Source organism: Cryptomeria japonica, chromosome 8 (genome assembly GCF_030272615.1).
Source record: "Cryptomeria japonica chromosome 8, Sugi_1.0, whole genome shotgun sequence".
Taxonomy (NCBI): domain Eukaryota; kingdom Viridiplantae; phylum Streptophyta; class Pinopsida; order Cupressales; family Cupressaceae; genus Cryptomeria; species Cryptomeria japonica.
Window position 1 is genome coordinate 286,254,657 of NC_081412.1, and position 22,657 is coordinate 286,277,313.

The 22,657-nt window shown below is 38.0% G+C and overlaps 1 protein-coding gene across 4 annotated transcripts in view; it reads right to left on the reverse strand.

The window, feature by feature from the left end:
- LOC131035880 (splicing factor U2af large subunit B) overlaps window positions 1-22,657 on the reverse strand; it is a 140,137-nt gene that overhangs the window by 44,860 nt on the left and 72,620 nt on the right. For all 4 annotated transcript variants that reach the window (XM_057967632.2, XM_057967634.2, XM_057967633.2 and 1 more), the window contains 2 exons: window positions 10,115-10,185; window positions 9,947-9,991 (listed from right to left, as the gene is read on the reverse strand). In XM_057967632.2, the coding sequence (XP_057823615.2) occupies window positions 9,947-9,991; window positions 10,115-10,185 (116 nt within the window). The remainder of the gene's footprint in view (window positions 1-9,946; window positions 9,992-10,114; window positions 10,186-22,657) is intronic.

Genomic DNA, 22,657 nt, shown 5'->3' on the forward strand with positions numbered 1-22,657 from the left:
CCATTTGGTGGATGTCTCTCGCAAAGGAACCAAATCACAGGTTTCTCTTGCACAAGTTGCTCTAGCAATGGCCGTCATCCTGCAAAACTGATCACACTAAAAGAAAAGCCAGAAAAACCAACAACACAGCTACTCTAGTACAAATTAATCTGTAAATATTATAGATATTCATGACCAATGCACAAATATAGATCTTAATCCTTCAAATAACCTCAGGGGTGTGGTTATCATGCATCTCAGATAATCTACATGATTGACAAGAATCTAATGATAATCGGACCTCAGGTTAATCTTGGTTAAGAATTGAGCATCTCAGAGAATGCCTTGTTATTAGTAAATTTATGTTTACAGATGTACAATTGAAACATTTTGTAACTAGAATATGGCTAATATAAAAGGACATCATTGCACTTGCTTCAGTTATCAGAATATGTATTAGAATAATGATACATAATAAAGTGTGTCTACACTTGAATGTAATAAATAAGGTGGTTGTAGTAGCTGCAGCTCATTAATGAGGTTGTTGTACTTCCATTAATATGGTGGTTGTAATAGTAGTTTTCCAAATCTATATATTGCTGTGGCTCTCCCATGAGGAGCAAGCCTTTTTCTCTCATCTCTTTTCCTTGTAATTGCTAACAATGATGCATTGTTAAACGAGTTTGTGCTTAGTGTATGCTTTAGGCCATTTGCAGCAAATGAGTGCTGAATAATATCAGAGGCATCATAAGTCTGTCTTACACGAATGCTGATTTTATAGATCAAAAAGAAAATCCTTCTCCTCATGTTCGGTGCACTTGTCCCCAATATCTACACATGAAATGTAGTATTGGATAAGTTTCAATTCTTGTGGTTGTTTGCGAGCATGGGTATTTTTAACTTTCTACTGTTGATTTCTCTTGGGATCAAGTTAGATTGATCCAAGCATTCAATTGTTTTGATCATTCAATGTCAGTAACATCTCTCCATGCTATTCTTTCTACTCATCATCCTTCACTGGTTGTTAAAACAGTCCTTTGAGCTGTCGGACAGATCTCCTACACACTACTTGTTTTCTGAGTTTTGAGGTGCTAAAGAAAACTTAGGAGACATGGCTATCTAGTAATAAATTTCATGAAAAAGCTTGTTAAAACAGTTCATTGAGCTGTCAGACTGATCTCCTACACAGTATTTGTTTTCTGAGTCTTGAGATGCTATAGAAAACTTGGGAGACGTGGAGTAAGTTTCATGAAAAACCATCTTAGATGTGAAGATATCTCCAATCTTCTTTTCCTGTACAATTTCACATACTAAACCATGAACTCTATGTTTAATTGTGTTTTAACTTTTTCAGTTAAACCAAAGCTCCTTTCTCTGAGTTTTCAGATTCATAGGAAAGTTTACAGAATGCAGGATAAGATGTCAAGATTTCAAACTACACTCCAAGAGTAAAGATGTCCACTGCAACTTGTTGTAACCATTTCACACATCGCCCCATCAAGATGGGGACCCCCCATTTTTTTCAAGTCCTAGCCTCTTAGTCTAGTCTCTCCCCTTTTCACAGATGAAATGAGTATGTTTATAAGGTTTAGATGTCATGTGAGTCAATCAGGAGCTCAGCTGAAGAATCTAAAGAAGTTGTTAGTTAGTGACACTCCAAGAGTTCAAGGTAAAAACTCCAATTGCTTCTCATAAAAAGCAAAATTCACTTTAAATACCTCGGCCGAAGTTGTTTCCAAGAGATCTCATCTCGCAAGTTTGAAGAGAGAAAATGAATCAAGGTGATGTACAAGAAGACAATATTCGATTTCAATTCACCTCATTCTCCAAGTCCCCAAAACCTTAACTTCATGTTTAGGCATAGAGGAGCAAACTTCATGTTGAGAGGTAGATGAGCAAATTTCCCTCGAGTGCCTTGTTTGAGAATATGTGTAAGTATGAGTTTGAGCATTTGAATGAGATATTCCAAGGATTGAATTCATGTGCAACGAAAAGATTGACAAGCTCATTCATAATCTACTTCATCTCCAAGTCTTCAATAGGTTTTACTTCATAAGTTGGAGATTTGGAGCGAACTTCATGAGTTGATGATTTAGAGCGAACTTCATGACTTGAGGATTTGGAGCGAACTTCATGACTTGAGCATTTGGAGCGAACTTCATGACTTGAGCATTTGGAGCGAACTTCATGACTTGAATATTTTGGAGCGAACTTCATGACTTGAGCATTTGGAGCGAACTTCATGAGTTGAGCATTTGGAGCGAACTTCATGACTTGAGCAATTGGAGCAAACTTCATGAGTTGATGATTTGGAGCGAACTTCATGACTTGAGCATTTGGAGCGAACTTCATGAGTTGATGATTTGGAGTGAACTTCATGACATGAGAATTTGGAGCGAACTTCATCAATGAGCACACGTGAGCAAACTTCACCTTCAAGCCTACATGAGCGAAATTGAAAGTAGAGGAGCGAAGGATGTTTGATAGCACTTACCTTGAATGGATTCAATTTGAAATGAACTTTACAAACTCAACAACACACGCAAACTTCATGAATTGACGATTTGGAGCGAACTTCATGACTTGGAAGATTAGAGCGAACTTCATGAGTTAAAGAAATGGAGCGAATTTCATACAAGGCCGAACTTCTTGTTGAAGATGAGAAAAATTCATGTAAGGAGCTACAAGAAGCGAATTTCAACTTCAAGGATTAAGGTGAATGAGCAAAATTCATGATTGGGGAAAGAAGAAAATTTGAAAATGTTTACCTTGAATTAATTTAAAATAAACTTCACCAATTCAATGATATGAGTGAACTTCAGCAGTGATTTCATCCTCACAAAAAAGAAATTTAGCAGATTAGAGGGTGAATTTCATCCTTCAATAGCAAGAAATTAAGGAGAATTTGAAAGACAGCGAACCCTTGAGCATCAACATTCTTATCATTGATTAGATTTTGAAGTTAAATATCAGAAATTGGAGGTAAATGCATCATTTAGACTGATATAAAATCAGGGACAGGCCTGATTTAAGTCTGATAGTGATGTTGTTAAGGCGAATTAGACCTCCCTAATTCATCTGAGGAAGCAAATCAGTCTTATTTAGCAATTCATCTCATATTTATTTAGATGCAAGATTAATTTCATACTTGAGTAAATAGGCTTTAGTACATCAATATTTCACTACTACTCTAACTTGCATATCTCTCATAGGTGAAAGATGGCAGCTCCTAAACCAAAAAAGACCCTCTCCCGTCAAGCGATCATTAAGGAAGACTCAAGGAGTGGTGCATTCGAAAGCGAGATCACTTCGCATTGAAGCAAAGTAGGAGATATCAATCTCGGGAAGTTCAACACCAAGAAGTTCTGGCAGCCATCATACACAAGCGAACCTACTGCTACAGCCAATAAGATGATTGAAAGTGGGATCATAAATGCAGCTGACTTTCCTCCCGCGGTGCAATGTTAAGAGCTGATTGTGGAATGTGCTCAACATTATGACTCTACCTCAAAAAGGATTGTGGCGAAGGATGGAACAGTGCTTGCATATCTCTCAGAGACAGCAATCAGCGAAACATTTCATCTACCCGAGTCCAAAGACATGGTCTACATAGGCATGGAACGAGCTAAGTCCACCTATGATGATGATCCAGATGCTTGTGCGAAGATCATTGACAAATTTTGGTTGAAGAAGAGCAGAGGTGGTAGAAGCAGATGACCAAATAGACAGCATAGGATAGACTTCAATGATGAATTCAGAGACTTCATCACCTTACTCCATCGATTGGTTGGTGCACCCGAGGCTTCATATTTCAAGGACTGGATGTTCTACTCCATTGAGACTGTTACTCACGGCAAGCACGCAATCGATTGCGCAAGACTGATCAGCAACAGTACTAATCTATAGTTGAGGAGGCTGATGTACACCACAACATTCTGTATGAGCTCCTATGTCATATACTCCATAGCGAGAAATTATGAGTATCCAAGATTGATGTACACGGGCGTAGTTGGAAGGAGACCTGGAGAGATTAAGGTATATGATTGTTATCCACAGCTTAAGCATCCACCAAAACAGCACTATAGGAGGGTGAATGATGCATTCACTATGCATATCACGAGAACACTTCGAGGTGGATTGCAGCGAAGACTCTCTCCAAAAGCACAAGCATTGGTAGAACAACATGGTGCATGGTTCATCCAGTTCCCGAAGTTCACTTATATCAGAGTTCAAGGATGTCTTGTTCCTCCCTACATGGTGCCGCACTACCCAACGAATAGAGTGGTGCTACTCGAGGTGGTGAGACAGTTATTGGCATATGTCAAGGCATATAGGCATAAGCATGGAACCGGTGTTTCCTTCCCTATCACGCTTGGAGATTCTATTGAAGTATGCCCCTCCACTCATGCAGCAGAAGATGCCAAGAAAGAATTAGCATTCCATACACTCAAGCCATTCACAACTAGAGATCGCTTCGATCCATACGGTAAAGTAAAAGAAGTTTTGGGAAAGAAGTATAGACACCAGTGGCATCTTGAGGATTATTGGATGAACATTCAAAATGATGTGGAAGTGAAAAAGAAGATGTATTCTAGGCTATCTCTCGATTTCATCAGGAAATGCAAGTTGTTTCATGTTGTCAATCAAGTTCAAGATAGTGGCAAATATCTCCAAGCAGCCTACGCCAAAGAAGACAAAGAGATCAAATTCAAATGGGCCGATATGGAGGTTGATGACTTGAAGAAGTTAATGAAACTAGTTTTGGGATACACCTGCATATGGATAGACATACAGCACCAGAAGTTGAAAGAGCAGAATATAGCACCGACATTCCACTTAGAAGAAAGAGCAGATGATGAAGATGAAGCAAGCGCAAGTGGAAGTGCACCTCAACCATCTCATTCAAAAGGATCGAAGAGAAAGGAAGATCGTGGTGAAAAGGAACCCTCAAGGAAGAAACATAAATCGAATCCAAGTCATCCTTCCTCTAGACATGAAGAACAAAGGGTAGAAAGGGAGTTGAGTCAAGGAGCCAATGAATCAACGGATTCTACAGTCCACAATGATAAAGGAAAGGAGAAGTTATCAAAAGAACAAGAAAATCTCACCCATCTCATTCAAGAGATCGAAGGAGGCGAAGAAGAAGATAATGATGAGACTACCTCACCACCTAGAGATGAGCAAATACATGCAGAAGCACAAATTTAAGAAGGAAGATCTTCTATTCCAAAATGGCTAAAAGAAAGACTATCTCAAGAAGCGATAGTAGTTGAGGAAGAGCAAACATATGATATAGCAATGTCTTCTAAGCCAAACTCGAGAGGTCACCAAGAGGAGGAAAGCTACGAAGATGTCAAAGGTGATTAGAGATGATTCGGGATCAAGGAAGTTGCAAATAGATACTCCAAGGGTTGAGAAGTATGAAGAATAGATCACAGCAGATGAGTATGACATGGAGACTATTGATTTGGATCCACTCACTTCCGAGCAAGCTATAGGTGATGCAACTGATTCATTGAAGGCAATTAATGACATGTTGAGAGCTGAAATAGAAAAGAATAGAAGATTAGAAAAGGAGATAAGTGCGTGGAGGAACTATGTTTAGCAATTTCAGCAGCCATTGAGACATCAGAGTCCAGCAGTTACACTACCACCCTTGCTTCCTCCAGAATCAGTTGATCATATGGAGAAGATGAGGAATTCGGCACAGTTGATAGATACATGGATAGAGAATTCATATACTAGAGTTAGCAAGTTCATAAAAGGCATAATGAAGACACTCGATACAGTTATAAAGGTCCTTGCGAGAACTCATGTCCTCATAGAAGCCTTTGAAACATTTGCTCATGCTAGAGATGTCATCATTCTAGTGCTTCAAGTAATAAGGAAAACATCCCAAGAAGTCAAGAGAGAAGATAACAAAGGAGGGATCTACACCTAGCTTTCTGCAATGGAGCAGCCTACTTCGCACGAAGAAGATCATCTTTGAGGAGATTGGAAACAGATGTCGTCAAGTTCATGATGATATGCACCGAATTCATGATAAGATAGTGGAAGTAGCACAGATTGTTTTAGAGAGAAAGATTGATCCAGGAACGATCATAGAAGCTAGAGAGGAAAGGATAAGAGTCATTTTCCATGGGACCGATGGAATGATCACCAGGGAACAGTTGAATGACATGCTTGACTTCATGGTTTTAGCAAGCAAAACTGAAGAACTCGAACCTGAATGGGATAATGCCATCGTCAAAGCTTTCGAAGAAGTCATGCACATGGAGGAGCAGCTGAAGTCTTTGCCTGAGATCCTGATGACAGAGATAGATGGTATGGTGACCAAATTCATTGAATATGCCAAAAAGGAACGTGAGAAAGGGAACCAGATTCTAGAAGATAGTTTGTTATGATCCCACTTGGCATTTCGTTTTCCTATTAGAGGATGCTTCCTTGATTTCCGTGTTGGCACATGCTATTTTCTCATTGGTTGTTTCCATGATGATGTTTATCTAGATAGGGTTTCATTCGTATCAAACCCTAATTAGGGTTTAGGTGGCAAAATCTTGGCCCTTGATCTCCATTCGATCTCGGTCCTTCATTGTATTTGGGAGTCCTATATAAACTCCACTCATTTCATTTGTAAAGGTTAATAGAGTAATAATAGAATAATAGTGCTAGAATAGTGAACAGAGAGAGAGATTTTGATTAGAAGTCAAGAGTGATAAGAGGACTAGAAGAATTGTTGTTGTTTGGCCATTGGATTAATAAAACATTGAAGTTATGGTGTTTCTATTCAATCTTTGAAGCCTATTGCATGTTTCCTTATCTTCTCAAGTCAATCTTTGATTTTCGTTTAAGTATTTAGATTGAAAGATGGAATGTTGCATTTGATGAATTGTGAAACTCGTAATCCATAACACTAGCCTCTTTTTGATTGTAAGAGTGCCCTCCGTGGTCAACTGGAATTATTGATAGCGCTTAAGTTCAATTGTTGCTCAATCATTGATATGCATTCAAGTAATGGTGTCTATGTTTAGCGATGATTTGGAAATTCCTAAATATCCTTAGAAGATTGCACTAGTTCTAGTGAAGTTGTTCTTGTATGGCGATGCTAAAACTAGTAGAGTTTCACTTGTGTCATTCTTCATCCATCCATTCTTAGGATATCTTAGAACCTCTCTAAACCCTTATCTTTTGCTAAATTTTTTGACAATCATCCAGTATCATTAGGAAGAAACTTCACTCCATATCATTCGCAAAGTACTCCATGAAATCTCTCCTTAAGTAAAATGCCCCTTGATGAACAGCAATCACAACGACCAATAGAGCTTATCCACACATAGTGACCCTACATTCATGAACCTTGGAGTCTTCTCAAGTGATCCTTAAGCTAATCTTCAGCATTTGAGAGATTTTATTCAAGAGAGGATAAGATACTTTTGGATATTTTATTCTATGTTCGCATGTGAATGAAAAACACATCAACACGACTTTAAGACAACGCATTAAGCTGTCAACACTGGTAGTATTTATGTGACACCCTAGGTAGCATAACTTTCATTCTAATCTCAGCTCAGGAAAGACCAATCATCATTATGTAGGTGTCCATAAATTCCTTTTGAATGACAAGCATTTTTGCCCTTATCATTGGAGCCACCAACTTGCATTTAAGAGAGTTTCCAGCAGAAATAAGTTAAAAAAAACATAAAAAATAATATAAGAGTCAATGTTACAATTCAAAAAAAAATGGTCAGTGTTAGATGTCTACTAGAATTAAGGGGTAACCGTAAAATTATGTTCAATTAAAATTGTAGAGCTCCTTATGTGTTTGTATTTTCAAGTTGATAGAATACACTGGACACCTCTATACACATGCACGTCAATACAAATTTTCTCACAGATCTATATCATTTGGTTTAAGTATCGAAGTTTCTTCACTGTAGCTCACAGATCTAAATCGTTAGGTTTAAGTGTCAAAGTTTCTTCACTGTAGCTCACGGAGATAGTTTGAGTGACACTGAGATGTAAGCTCCAAAGCTATTTCACATGCTAGCAGAATAACTATGTGATCAACACCAACAACAAATAAAATTTAAAGCAAAATTAGTGCATGACATGATGTCAGTGTATTAGCAGCTCATTGTACAGTAATAAGCCCATGGTTGATATAAGAACATGCCTCCTACAATTCTCTTCCTTAAATAGCATTTCAAGCTGGATTTTTCCAACATGTAAATTGCTGAGCTTCTATTCAATTAGTTTATAAAATTTCCAAATCCATGGATAAACCTTGCTTGTTACTCTTTAACTTCTAAGTTTTAATTGCACATGTATGAATGCCAGGTTGCCATTTTGCGTTGCATGTAATATGATGTTCTTGTATTTTTATAAATTATTCATTGACATCCTTTGATACTGACCAGATTCATCTGTTTATAGGCGCATACCCCCACCAGACCTGCACGAGGTCCTAGTTCCAGTACAGTCCATGTATGGCCACACCCCAAACATGCAGCCAAAAAAATATCTTGCCCAGATATGGCACAGGTGTGGCTAAGACAAACTCTGCACATACCTGGCAAAATCTCCCATGCCCAGGCCAGATCTGAGGCCCCATGAATACAAGAAAAATTCCTTAGTGAAAAATCAGAAAAAGAGAAAAAAAACTATTCTCACCCTAAAATCAAAACCTTAACTACACAAACATAAAACACGAAAGCAACTAACTCTTTTTACCTTAGCATATTTTTTGATATTATAGCTATCTTATATTTTATATATTTTTACAAGGCTACACCCATACCCAACCTAAGTTTTAAAAGATTGGGGAACTGCCACAACCATCTTCTTTTATCCCCAAACAGTAGGAAAGGAGTAATGCACACAATTAACTATAAAGCGAAACGTTAGTGCATGGATCCATGTTTTGTTCTACAAACAATTTCATAGATAACTCCTTTCCTTTTCTTTTTGTTTGAATGGAACAAGATTAGCATACCGGCTTCTTTCCACTTATCATGATAGAGAAATGGATTGGTGAGTGAAGGACGGTCAAGCTGGCAACATAGTTGACATCAAATAGAGTAAACAGCATGTGCTTAAGTGCGGCAATCTCTCTTTCTGTTGGCATATGATGCATGCATTGTTAGAGAAATTGTTTCTCTTGATTCATATTGCTACCCTTATCTATCTGAGCAAATAATGTTTTTGTTCATGTTATAGTATATAAAAAATAATACCACATGCCTTATATACCGCAGGCAGGCAGCACAATCCTATCATGGAAACCTCAAACACAAGAATCCCATTTTGCATCAAGCCAAAATTGATTGTCCTTTTACAACAGGTTGATGCAATAGAGATTTGTGAAATATTTTGAATTTAAATGGTTTTTGGATGATGCTAATTACTTGCTTCTCGCCAATTCAATCTCTCTTTGGAAAGATCTGTGAGTTTCAGCAAAACCGGTCAATTTTTTTCTTAGGAATTGATAAATCCAGACTGAGTCAGACATATCTAATAGCTCCAAAAACTTGGATCATCTAGATTTGAACCAGGTCTAGCTGGCTTTGAAACTATGCAGTTCTCAGACAATATCTTTGCCTGCATCGGTTTAAACATACAAAACTCTCTCACTAACCAAACTGAATGACATTCATGTTCTTAGTCATGCTTTTGTCTCATTCTTTTGACTTTTTTGTGGATGATTTAATCCTCTACATGGAATATACAAATGAATCAAATGACTTACAAGCCAACCTGACTACCTCATCCATTTTGGATGATCTCTAGCAACTCAATGAAATGCAGTATAAATTATCATTTTCCATAATATTGAACACTCCCTCCTTCCCTTCCTCTCTTTCATTTGCTTTTTATCCCTAAGAACTTTAAGAGCTCCCACATATGCATTTACATTTAATATTTTCTAAAGCATTATTGCCTTGACAAGTTTGTAGGGAAAGATAGATACCTGTTGTGTCATTGCTTGTCCTGGCATCACAGGAAGAGTTCCAAACTGCCACGAAGAGAAGATTCATACCTTGCCATTAGAAAACAATACTACGATACAATGTGACTTTTTAATATAACTGCCATTTCAGCATTTCAAGTTACATGTAACAGCTTTCAGACTACACACCTGTGTACCCCCAAAAGGAAAAATGTTAGGGAACATGCCAGGCATGGGCTGTGACATTCCTGGAATCTGACCTGTATTCATCAAAGAACAGTATATCAGTATAGCCATGCACTAGATTAAAAAGATTTCATACTACAAGTTATACACCAAATTAATGTGAAATTGAACCACCAGGAAGTAGTACTGTTTCAAACCAGTTCACTAGAATGCCAAAAACACATAAGATTCTAAAAACTAAATGACTTGATTCCTAATAGTCAAAATCGATTTTATCTACAAGTGGATACATTGAGAAGTGAAGGTGGTGCTCTAAAGCTTAGTGAGGAAGACAAACAGTCATCCTCCAATGTTGCTCTTGAAGCTGCACTTTCTCCTGCTGAATCTGATTGGTACTATTTGCTTTTTTGTGCTTCTCCATTATTTAGCTCGCTTAGTGCCTTTTCTTTGATTTGATCTGAATTATGCTTGTCCTTTCATTGTTTGTGCGTATTAACATTATGATGTATGGGTATTAATTGGGTGAGGATCAATCTGTGGCTTTTTCTTAATTTTAAAATCGTTAAATGTATATTTTTTCTAGTAGGGGTGTGTTAAATCCTAGGCATGAAATTAGATATTACACTCAAAATTAATATTGTGATTGATAGTGTTTTGTTAGTACCTGATAACAATTCCTCCCTTTCCCCCAACTTGGACTGAACTAAATGCATATCAAAAACCTTGTGGGTTGAAAGATATGATATGATAAGCAGTTGAATGGAACACTGTGTCAAATGGGCATGGAAGAAAGATAACGATGGGTATGTTAGAGCCACTACAGAGGTGAAAAATAAGAAAGAAGACAACAACAGTCTACAAGCTGCTTTTAGAGATTGTACAAAGGATAAAAGCCCCCACAATATTCAAATCTCAAATGAGCTTAAGATGTGTAGCTGGAAAGTTAGGGGCTTGAAAGCCCTTTATAAAAAATATGTTTTAAGACCTTTTTGTAATTCTAGTTAGCATTTTGTTTCCAACCTTTCAATGCGGCACAAAATGGAACAGATGCGCAATACAAGTGCTCTTCAAATTAGAAGGGGAAGCTCATTGCAAAACAAAAACTAACTAAACATGAATAATATATATTTGCTATTTACAATCTTTGCAATCACACTCGTGCTAAATAAAATTAAAGAGTGATATTTAAATTCACCCAAGGCAAAAGATTGAGACACTCTCCAACTCAAAGAGAAACATTTTTACACTGCATGCCTAATCCATGGAAGCTCAAACATCAAGTGAGCAAAGAATGGTCACGTGGCCCCTATCCATATCTCTACTAGCAAGTTGTAGACTGGTAGATAGAGATAGGATGATCTATAGGCTAATACCAGTAGAGAGGGGTTCCCTTACAATATATAGGTCAAGTGGGCTGCCCCAACTCCTCTCCCTACAAATATACCCTTGTTGATGTTGTCGCTTCAGGAGAATAGAGATATATTTATTTCTCCGATGGTTGTCTTTCTGTTTTGCTGTTCCTTATTTCTTGTTCGGCGATTAGATGGAAATATTACCGTCTCCGTCTTGTGTATGTGCTGGCAGCATTTATTCCATCGTGAATTTCATCCGTTGAAGTTCATTGGCTCTTTGTGTATGTCAGTTGTGTAATTGGCATCTTCTTTTGGTGTTCGACCTTCCGTCTTTTTTCGAGAGAGTTATATCGGGTTGTGTCAAGTGTTATATATATGCCAAGGGATGTGAAGCTTAAGGTGATCGATATTCTGATATATTTTGAAGATTATCAGTGAAAAGCTCAGGACTTTGCTGCTGCAATCTTGCATCATCTTTAGTCATTCTGATATAATTATTTATGTTTACCTGTGATCATCTGTGTGTGAAGACTTGATCTCTTATCATCTTCTTCAACTTTATTTGTAAGCAATATTTTGATAGTCTTCTTCCATTTTAAGTATAATCAACCATTGTTAGATGACTGACTGTTAAGTGTGAGAGTTTTGTACTCAATTTGAGCATTCAATAAAATATTTTTGGTGTGGCTGGGTTTTTCACCCTCAGGTGGAGGGTTTTCCGAGGATAAATAGTTGTGTATTTTGTTCTCAAAAGTTTTCCTAGTTACTGTCATCTGAGTTTTAGCTTTCTGGTTCTAATTTTAACATGGTATCAGAGCAGGTCTAAAGAAAAGATCCAGAACCAGATTGTTTAGTTTTGAAATATTCTTTTCTTTATCTTAGCTTGTGTATTTCAAGTTTCAACAATGGTGAATAGACTCAAAGTTGAAAAGACAGATTGGATGGTGCAACTAATTATACTTCATGGAAGTTCAGGGTCCTCATTGTGCTTGAAGAGAATAATCTTCTCAACTACGTGAACCCTGTTGTAGATGAACCTTTTGATGATTCTGAGAAAGCACAATGGAGAAAGAATAACTTCGTGGCAAGAAAGATACTAATTGATTATGTTAAGGATAATCCGGTACCTGTTATATCCAAGTTGGATTCAGCCAAAAAGATGTTCAAGTGTCTTCAAAGTTTGTATGAATTCAACAATACTAGTAGAGCCCTAGCATTGAGACGTCAACTCCTTCATATAAAAATGGCTAGAGGTGAATCTATTGTTTCTTTCTTTATGAAGATTACAGAATCGAAGGATCAGCTCAATGCTATTGGAGATTCTATTGAGGATAAAGACCTGGTTATGCTAGCCATGAATGGCCTTCCTCACTCTTGGGAATCTTTCATTCAAGGTATTAGTGGAAGAAATGAATTACCCAAGTTTGATCGATTGAGAACTGATTGCATTCAAGAGGAATGCAGATTCGAGGCAAGAGGAATTCGATGTAAATCTCATCATGAAGAAGATCATGTTCCTGCTACTCATACATCTAAAAGAAAAGGAAGGAAAGGAAACTTCAAAAGGAACAGAGATAGGAATTATGATTCAGGTCCTGAATCTAAGAAAAGAAAGGATCTCTCTAGGGTACAATGCTTCAGATGTGACAAGTTTGGTCACTTCGCTAGAGAATGTCCTTCGAGACCCAAGCATCAAGCTGCTGCAACAAATGTTGAAAATGTTTCTCCTCATAAAGAGTCTAGTGAAAATTCAGAAGGATACTTATTTATTTCTGCTCTCTCCAGTAACATTTCTATTGACAGTGATACATGTCTTATTTATAGTGGAGCCTCCCGCCATATTACAGGTTATCGTGAGCACCTCTCTAATCTAAAAGGAAAAGACTCTCACTTACAAGTTATCATTGGTGATGATGCTTCCTATTATGTTAAGGGTGCTGGTTCCACTTCATTTCACTTAGATTCAGGTGTTCCTCTTCACTTGAGTGATGTATTGTTTGTTCCTGGAATTAAGAGGAATCTGATTCCCATTTCAGCATTGGAAGATAAAGGTTATTGTACATTTGCTGACGAAAAAGTCCTTTCATGGAAGAAGAACACAAGCATTAAAACAGCTCGTGAGATTGGTGTACACCATGACAGCCTTTATAGACTTTCAGCTCATCCTATTCAAGTTTTTGCACATGATTCAATAAGTACAAGTGAACTGTGGCACAAAAGATTTGCTCATCTAAATTTCAGAACCTTGTCTTCCATGGAGAAGGTGGTAGTCGGTCTTCCAAAGCTAAATCAAGATCATGAGGGCGTCTACAAAGGATGTGCTCTAGGTAAGAACATTAAACATCCATTTCATAGTAGTGAAAGTAGAGCAAAAGATGTCCTAGAGCTGATTCATTCTGATTTGTGTGGTCCTATGTCAGTTGCTTCTTTAAGTGGCTTTTGGTATTATGTTACTTTCATTGATGACTTCTCTCGTAAGTCATGGATCTATTTTCTAAAATCTAAAGAGTCTGATGAAGTATTATCCAGATTTAAAGAATTTAAAGCTCTTGTTGAAAATTTGTCTGATAAGAGGATCAAGGTTTTAAGATCTGACAATGGGGGGGAATATACTTCTAGTTTGTTTCAAAAAAATTGTATTTAAGCTGGGATTAAGAGGGAGTTCTATGTCCCATATAATCCTCAACAAAATGGAATTGCTGAAAGAAATAATAGGTCTATTGTTGAGGCAGCGAAGGCCATGATCCACGATCAAGGTCTTCAAATATTTCTTTGGGTAGAAGCTTGCAGGACAGTTGTTCATGTTCAGAATCGTAGTCCACATCAAATTCTAGATAATATAAGACCTGAAGAAGCTTTCACAAGTTCTAAACCAGATATTAGTCATCTCAGAATTTTTGGATGTCCAGTGTATATTCATGTTCCAAAAGATAAGAGAACTAAGTTAGAACCTTCAGGGAAGAAAGGCATTTTTGTTGGTTATAGTGAATCATCAAAAGCATACAGAATTTACATTCCAGGTCAAAAGCAAATTGAAAGCAGCAGAGATGTCTCTTTTGAAGAAGAAGTAGCTTGCAAAAGGTCTAAAGAATCTAATATGGAAATTGATAGAGAAGATTTTGTGCCTTCACAAGATATGGGTATGGCTGTCCCAGATTCCCCTTCAGAGATTTAGAGAGAGACTACAGAGTTAGAAGATATTGTTGATCCTGTTGATCCTATAGATACTACTGCTAGTCCAAGTAATGCTTCAACTGATAAGAAGAGACCTTTGTGGGCCAGGTATACTATGCAAGAGGCTGAAAAATATGCAGCCCCAAGAGGCACTTTCAGGGAAAGTAAAAGACCTCATAAGTTTGCAGAATATGTTGCTTTGATGAGTCAAATTATAGCATCTGAGCCTTCAAGTTTTGAGGAGGCTACAAAACAGCAAGTATGGAAGGATGCTATGATGGAGGAGTACCAATCCATAATCAAGAATAATGTGTGGGACATAGTTCCTAGGCCCAAAAATAAACCTGTTGTGGCTGTTCAAAATTAAACATGCAGCTGATGGAAGTGTTGAAAAATATAAAGCTAGATTCATAGCTAGAGGTTTTTCTCAAAAGGAATGTATAGACTATGAGGAGACCTTTGCACCTGTAGCTCGTTACACTTCTATCAGAACTATTATTGCTATTGCAGCTATTAAAGGGTGGAAATTACATCAGATGGATGTAAAGACGGCATTCTTGAATGGTGTAATTGAAGAAGAAGTTTTTATTGAGCAGACAGATGGTTTTGTGATTCATGAGAAAGAATCACTTGTATGCAGATTGAAAAAGGCTTTGTATGGCCTTAAGCAAGCTCAGCGTGCATGGTATGAAAGAATTGATCATTATTCGTTGAGCTTGGATTTTCTCAAAAATGATGCAGATCCAAATATCTACTTCAAGGTAATTGATGATAAAGCCTAAATTTTAGTTCTATATGTTGATGATTTATTTCTTACTGGGGAGGATGATCTCATTGCTAGATGTAAGAAAGAGTTAGCTTTTGAATTCGAGATGAAAGATCTTGGTTTGATGCATTACTTTCTTGGTTTAGAAGTGTGGCAAAGATCAAATGAAGTCATATTGAGTCAAGGGAAATATGCCATTGACCTTTTGAAAAGATTTGGTATGTTAGATTGCAAGTCTATGGCAACTCCCATGGAAGCAAATCTGAAAAAGTTACATGAGGATGCAGCTAGTTCAGATTTAGTTGATCCTACTATGTATAGGCAATTGATTGGATTTTTGATAGGCAATTGATTGGATCTTTGATGTATTTAGTCAACACAAGGCCTGATATATGTTATGTTGTTAACACTCTCAATCAGTTTATATGTGAACCTAGACAGACTCATTTTGTTGCAGCAAAACATATATTGAGATATGTGCGTGGTACAGTGAGATATGGCCTGAAATATACTTCTTGTGAATGTTTGAAATTGCAAGGTTATTCTGATTCAGATTGGGCAGGATGTGTACCTAACAGGAAGAACACTTCCGCTTGTTGTTTTAGCTTAGGTTCAGCTATGATTTCCTAGCGCAACAGGAAGCAATCATGTCTGGCCCAAAGTACAGCAAAAGCTGAATATGTTGCAGCTGCTATAGCAACTAGAGAATCAGCGTGGCTACGCAAATTGCTTGCAGGATTGTTTGGACAGCCTTTGGAACTGTTGGTGTCTGTTTTATCATCTACCAAACATTAGGATAGGATACCCGAAGGTATTCTATCCTCTCGTGAAAAATCACTACTGATTCCAAGGTCTATATGTGCGAACAAGCGACTTTCGTGGAATAGCTTCTTGGGTAGTCTATGCTAAAATTTCAGGGGGGACTTATGTTTGACAAGTATCTTGAACTGCTGGACTTAGATGGATTTAGCAATTTTAGGCTCTTCTTTTTGGGGGGAATTTTCTGGGATTTAGACTTTCAAACGAAAGGCAAAAAGGGATAGGATTTAGGAAGGCTAATCTAATCCTACGAACTCTGGAGACAATATCGACTGGGTGCTCTCGAGAAACCAAACCTTGCTTTGCCACACTAGGGACAACTACACAAGGCCGATGCAATCTTCAATGGGTTGTGCTTATGATCGAGATGTTGGGATGCACAGCAAATGGGCTCAGACTAACTTTGCACGGTAGAATGGAAATCATCCATTTGCCAAAAGTATGAGCGGAGATACACCGTCAATTGATACTTATCAAATCCTTCATTCAAATTAACAACAATGAAAGCAAATCTAAATTAATCCTAACTAAGTGTTGAGGCAATTGAAACCATGCAAATCATTCAAATAATAGAGATTACAAAGTAGCGCACATGCAATATATTATCTGGAAATGACCTTAAGCAACAATACATTGAAAACCTCACACTCTCCAAATGAAGAGGTAGCCTTATATAGTTTTCAAAAATAAACGAACGATCGAGATCAAACAGTGATCAAGGGCCCAGATTGAAGGCTATAAACCCTAATTAGGGTTTCCCAGAACTAACTACCCTCGACAAATTACATTTGGGACACTTGTCTTTCTTGCTAAAAATGAAAATATAAGGTTGTTGCATTGTGAAGTGTGCCCTTCTAGAAGCTTCTAGATAAGTCAGGTTCATTGAACCTAGACATGCTGACTTGGAGCGATCTGATTGGTTGGAAAATGACGAGGCGCCACCTCAACGTGTTGGATGTCTTTCTTGAATTCTCCAATTTGTGTCAAGAAATCGTCTAAGTATGGAAATTTGATTCCTTCTTGTCGCCATTTGATTATGCTTGGGAGCTTGTCTTTTTTCAATTCCTTCAGGAGATGAAATTCTTCAAGAAGTTGGAAGTTTATCTAACTTTTCCATATTTTCACCAAGTCTGAGAACTTTTCTTTCTTGATGCCTTGCGATTCTTTCAAGTGCCTCGAATTTGGACAACATATCCCCTCGTGAAGTTTTTCTCATACTTAGCCAAATTTTGGCCCTCTCTATACTCGGACGAACCTTGCTCGTGGTCCCGTTTTCAATTTTGAAATTGGCTCGAAACTCCATTTGTGTTTTCTGTGATGATCTTGCCTTCAATTGCCAATTTATGTTGCGTGGGAGGAGGGTTAAAAAGCTCTGGGTAACCCCTTGCAAATATGAAATGATGCGATCAAGCTGTTCAGGCATTCGCTGTGATCATGTCCTTCTCGATACCCTGACATGCCTTCAACATTTCCCATACTTAGCCATATCTTCACACCCGGATGAACCTTGCCTGTGAACTCCAACTGCGATCTCTATGATGATCCCGCTTCTATTTCCTCTTGCGACCTGTAAAACCAAAGGAAAATAAGTTAGAAATCTTGGATTAAAGAAAACCGAGGCTGCGAACGGCTAAGTGTTTGGAAAATTTCACTTCATTTTCATACTTAGCCATAAAAACTGAAATTTCATCCTCAAAACCCTTCAGTCTTCAAGGGTGGTTGTGATCGTGAATCAACACCAAGTGTTATAACTCCGAAATTTTCTTATACTTAGCCAAAAAAATGATTTTCCTCCCTTAGAAATTCGAACAAATTTACTAAAAATCATTTCTCAAACTCTGGAAAAACTCAGAAAATACATAAATCTGCATCATGAATTTAATTTCATCTTCAAAAATACTCAAAAATTCAGGAGAGATTCAATAATTCATCCTTATACTAGTTGTCTTTCTCCAAAAATCTGTGAAACTTTTGTCAAAAAAGTTTATCCATCTTCTAGCAATATCCAAAACTTTCTCCAAATGAACTCCAAACTAAAAGTATTTTACTATGCTCTCCTTAATATTTTCGAACTTCTTGGTGTAGAAATGAAGTTTACAACGAAGTATTTGTAAATAAAGTTAAATCCTCAATCAGAAACCCTTAAAATCTTCCAAATCATGTTTCCAATTTTAACTTCATTCTTTTGGAAAGTGTTGTCATGTTTCTAAATTCAAAGAAAATATCTTCCAAATGTTTCCAATTTGGCTATAAGTTCGAAATATTTATTAATCTTCCAATATTCTCTTTAAAAAAAACTTTCCATTTTGGATTTAAGTTCGAAATCCTTATCAATCTTCCAATATTCTCCTTTTGAAAACTTTCTATTTTGGATTTAAGTTCAAAATCTTGAAGGATTTTCATGACATCACTTTGTATTTTCGTTGATTCTGTGTGACTTTTATGTGTAGGCGGACTTTTGGAGGCTTACCTTCATCCTCCTCAAACTTGGACGGACTTTCCTTACCTCTCCATGGCGGGGTTTGAGAAGGCTCTTCAACATCATACTTAGCATCTACTTCCTAGGGCGGAGTTTTGATGGGTCTCCAACATAGGGCGGACTTTGGACTTCACCCCTTGGGCACCCTACACACATGGCGGACTTTAGAGTGTTGGCCATCATGGCCTCTTCCAAAACATGGCGGACTTTGAAGGGTTGGCCACCAACATGGTAGGATAGGGCAGAGTTTCAAGGCCATTCACTCAGCAGCACCTTGGGCGGAGTTTTGGTAAGTCCCCTTAGGCATGGTGGACTTTGGTGGCACTTCCTACATGGCTCTCGAACCTTTGGCGGACTTTAGACTTGGCTCCATCAAGGCGAAATTTTGGCTAAGGCATGGGGCGGACTTTGAAGGCCTCTCCTCATGGCTCTCTTTACCCTTGGCGGACTTTGGAGGTCTCTCCTACATGGCCTTGAAGACCTTGGGCGGACTTTAGCCTTTGCTCCTTCATGGCGAAATTTTGGCTAAGGCATCTCTCCATCAAGGCGAAATTTTGGCTAAGGCATGGGGCGGACTTTGAAGGTCCCTAACTTGGGCGGACTTCTATCATCTCTCCCACCTTGGGCGGACTTTTGAGACACCTCCTCATGGCTCTCTAACCTATGGCGGACTTTAGACTTGGCTTCTCATCACTTGGCATGCTTGGGCGGACTTTAGGCTACACCCCTATGCACCCTACAAATACATGGCGGACTTTGGAATGTTGGCCACCATGGCCTCTTCAACCTATGGCGGACTTTGGAGACACGTCCTCATGGTTCCCTAACCTATGGCGGAGTTTAGACTTGGCATGCTTGGGCGGACTTTAGGCTACACCCCTATGCACCCTACACATACATGGTGTACTTTGGAGTGTTGGCCACCATGGCCTCTTCAACCTATGGCGGACTTTGGAGTTGCTCCATGCAAGGTGGACTTTAGGCAACACTCCCACCTTGAGCGGACTCTGGAGACACCTCCTAGGGCGGACTTTAGGCATCCCTTCTCTTGGGCGGACTTCAAGCATCTCTCCCATCTTGGCAGAGTTTTGGTCTACCTCCCAACATGGCGGACTTTTAGACATCTCCAACATGGGCGGACTTTTAGACCTTTGCTCTTCAAGGCGGACTTTTGGAGGCTCTCAAGAGGGCGGACTATGTATGAAATATTTCATATATATTGTCAGGATGTTTGAGAGTGGTTTCAGGTCTCTAGGACTTATAATGCAAAATCTAGTTTTTGGAGGATTCTCCAATTTTCCGGACTTAGTCAAATTTCAGGATCAGGATGACATTCTAGACTTAGCCAAATTTCAGGACATTTGAGGATCAGGATGATTTTTCGAGCTAATTATCCTTTGAAGGTGCCATGACCCCCTAAAATATAGGAACTTAGCTTTTTGGGTCAAAACTTGAAAATTTTGGATCGCGGTCGAAGCAGGTCAATGGTACAAGTGTAAACCCTAGATTTGCATCCAGAAAAAGCAAAAAGCCTAAAATCTAGGGATTTAGCTTTTTTAGGTCAAAACTTGGAATTTTCGAGTTCCGGTCGAAGCTGGTCAGTGGTGCAAATGTAAACCCTAGGTTTGCATCCCAAAAAAGCAAAAAGCCTAAAATCTAGGGATTTAGCTTTTTTAGATCAAAACTTGGAATTTCGAGTTCCGGTCGAAGCAGGTCAATGGTGCAAGTGTAAACCCTAGGTTTGCATCCTGAAAAAGCAAAAAGCCTAAAATCTAGGGATTTAGTATTTTTAGATCAAAACTTGGAATTTTCGAGTTCTGGTCGAAGTAGGTCAGTGGTGCAAGTGTAAACCCTCGGTTTGCATCCCGAAAAAGCAAAAAGCAGACATCCCTAAAAAATAGGGAAAACTTTCTAAAAATAGCCATACCAGGGATCGGGCTAAAAATGCCAAAAACGAAACTTCCTAAAAAATAGGAAAAAGCAAAAAAGCAAACTTTCTAAAAAATAGAAAGTTGTCCAAATTCGTCCAAATAAATTGCGATCTTCGTCCTTTGGCCTCTCTAAGCACTCTGGTGGTGTTCGCATTTCAGAATCACATAACTTGCAAAAACTAACTTTCAATCGTCAGGGCCTGAAATGATTTGAACTGGACAAGGCTTGGTGAAACTGCAGCAAAAGGTCATAGGACACTTAACAAAAACCCTAGAAAGCAGGAAAAGAGAGGGTCCCCATTTGCAATGGGGTGATGTTGTGAAAAAGGTCACAACAGGAACCTACAGTGATTCTTTGTGATAAATAAAGTTGTGTAAAACTTTTGGATAATCCTGTTTTCCATGATAGAACCAAGCATGTGGAAATAAAATATCATTACTTGAGAGATATGGTTCAAAGGAAAACAGTGGAGCTCAAGTAAATTTGCACAAAAGAGCAATAGCAAACATTCTCACCAAGCCTCTTCCTAGAGTGAAGTTTTGTTATTTTCAAGAAAAGCTTGGTATTGTGGAGAATGATGCTCTTGCTGAGAGAGAATCTTAGCTTCAATGAATCTTTTTCATGTTGTTAATGAGTTCTTCTCTGTGAGGGAGAAATTCGAGGTGCAATCCCTTGTAATGCATTTTTCTTTGTGACAAAGAAATTTGAGGTGAAAGTCCTTGATGCTCTTTCCACTTATGGGGGTAGCCATAGTGGATGTCATGTTAAGAGACTCCATGACTACATCACGTTGAGTGACTCCGTGATGAGAGCTTGTGTTTATTTCACTCATGGGAGTAGCCATGGTGAACATCATGTTGAGAGAATCCATGATGCTATCATGATTGAGAGAATCCGTGATTAGTTTTGCTATTTACACATATGGGTGTAGCCATTGTGTTGTCATGTTGAGAAACTCCATGACTTGAAAATATGTAAATGATATCTCCTTTGCTAAGAGGCAGTGTTAATGTTGTAGCTTCTGGGGAATAGAGAGTTATTTATTTCTCCGATGGTTGTCTTTCCGTTTTGTTGTTCCTTATTTCTTGCTCGGCGATTAGCTGGAAGTATTACCATCTTCGTCTTGTGTATGTGCTGGCAGCGTTTATCCCATCATGAATTTCATTCGTTGAAGTTCATTGGCTCTTTGTGTATGTCAATTGTGTAACTAACATCTTCTTTTGATGTTTGACCTTTCGTCTTTCTTCTTCGAGAGTTATATCGGGTTGTGTCATGTGTTATATATATGCCGAGGGATGTGAAGCTTAAGGTGATCGACATTTTGATATATTTTAAAGATTATCAGTGAAAAGCTCAGGGCTTTGCTGTTGCGATCTTGCATCATCTTCAGTCATTCTGATATGATTATTTATGTTCAATTGTGATCATCTATGTGTGAAGATTTGATCTCTTATCATCTTCTTCAATTTTATTTGTAAGCAGTATTTTGATAGTCTTCTTCTATTTTAAGTATTATCAATCATTGTTAGATGATTGACTGTTAAGTGTGAGAGTTCTATACTCAATTTGAGCATTCAATAAAATATTTTTGGTGTGGATGGGTTTTCAACCTCGGGTGGAGGGTTTTCCCAGGATAAATAGTTGTGTATTTTGTTCTCAAAAGTTTTCCTAGTTATTGTTATATGAGTTTTAGCTTTCTGGTTCAAATTTTAACACTTGCCACTAGTGCATAGGCTCCATTTAATTAAAAACATATCCTCTGACTACTGTTGGTTAATATATTTGTCCCTATTAGAATTTGTAAATTTAAACTCTATATGCCCGCCTATAAAGACAATCTTAACCAAGAGTTGGGTAAGTGCTTTAGTTATAACTTCCCTCTAAAATTTGGAAGTACAGCTCCCAATAAAAACTTGTTTTTCTAAAATAAAATTTCAAACCAGAAAGCAAAGAAAGGCTAAACACATTATTCAAAATTCAAAAGGGAAAGTAAATGTTGCAAAACAAAATGCTCCAAAAACAAC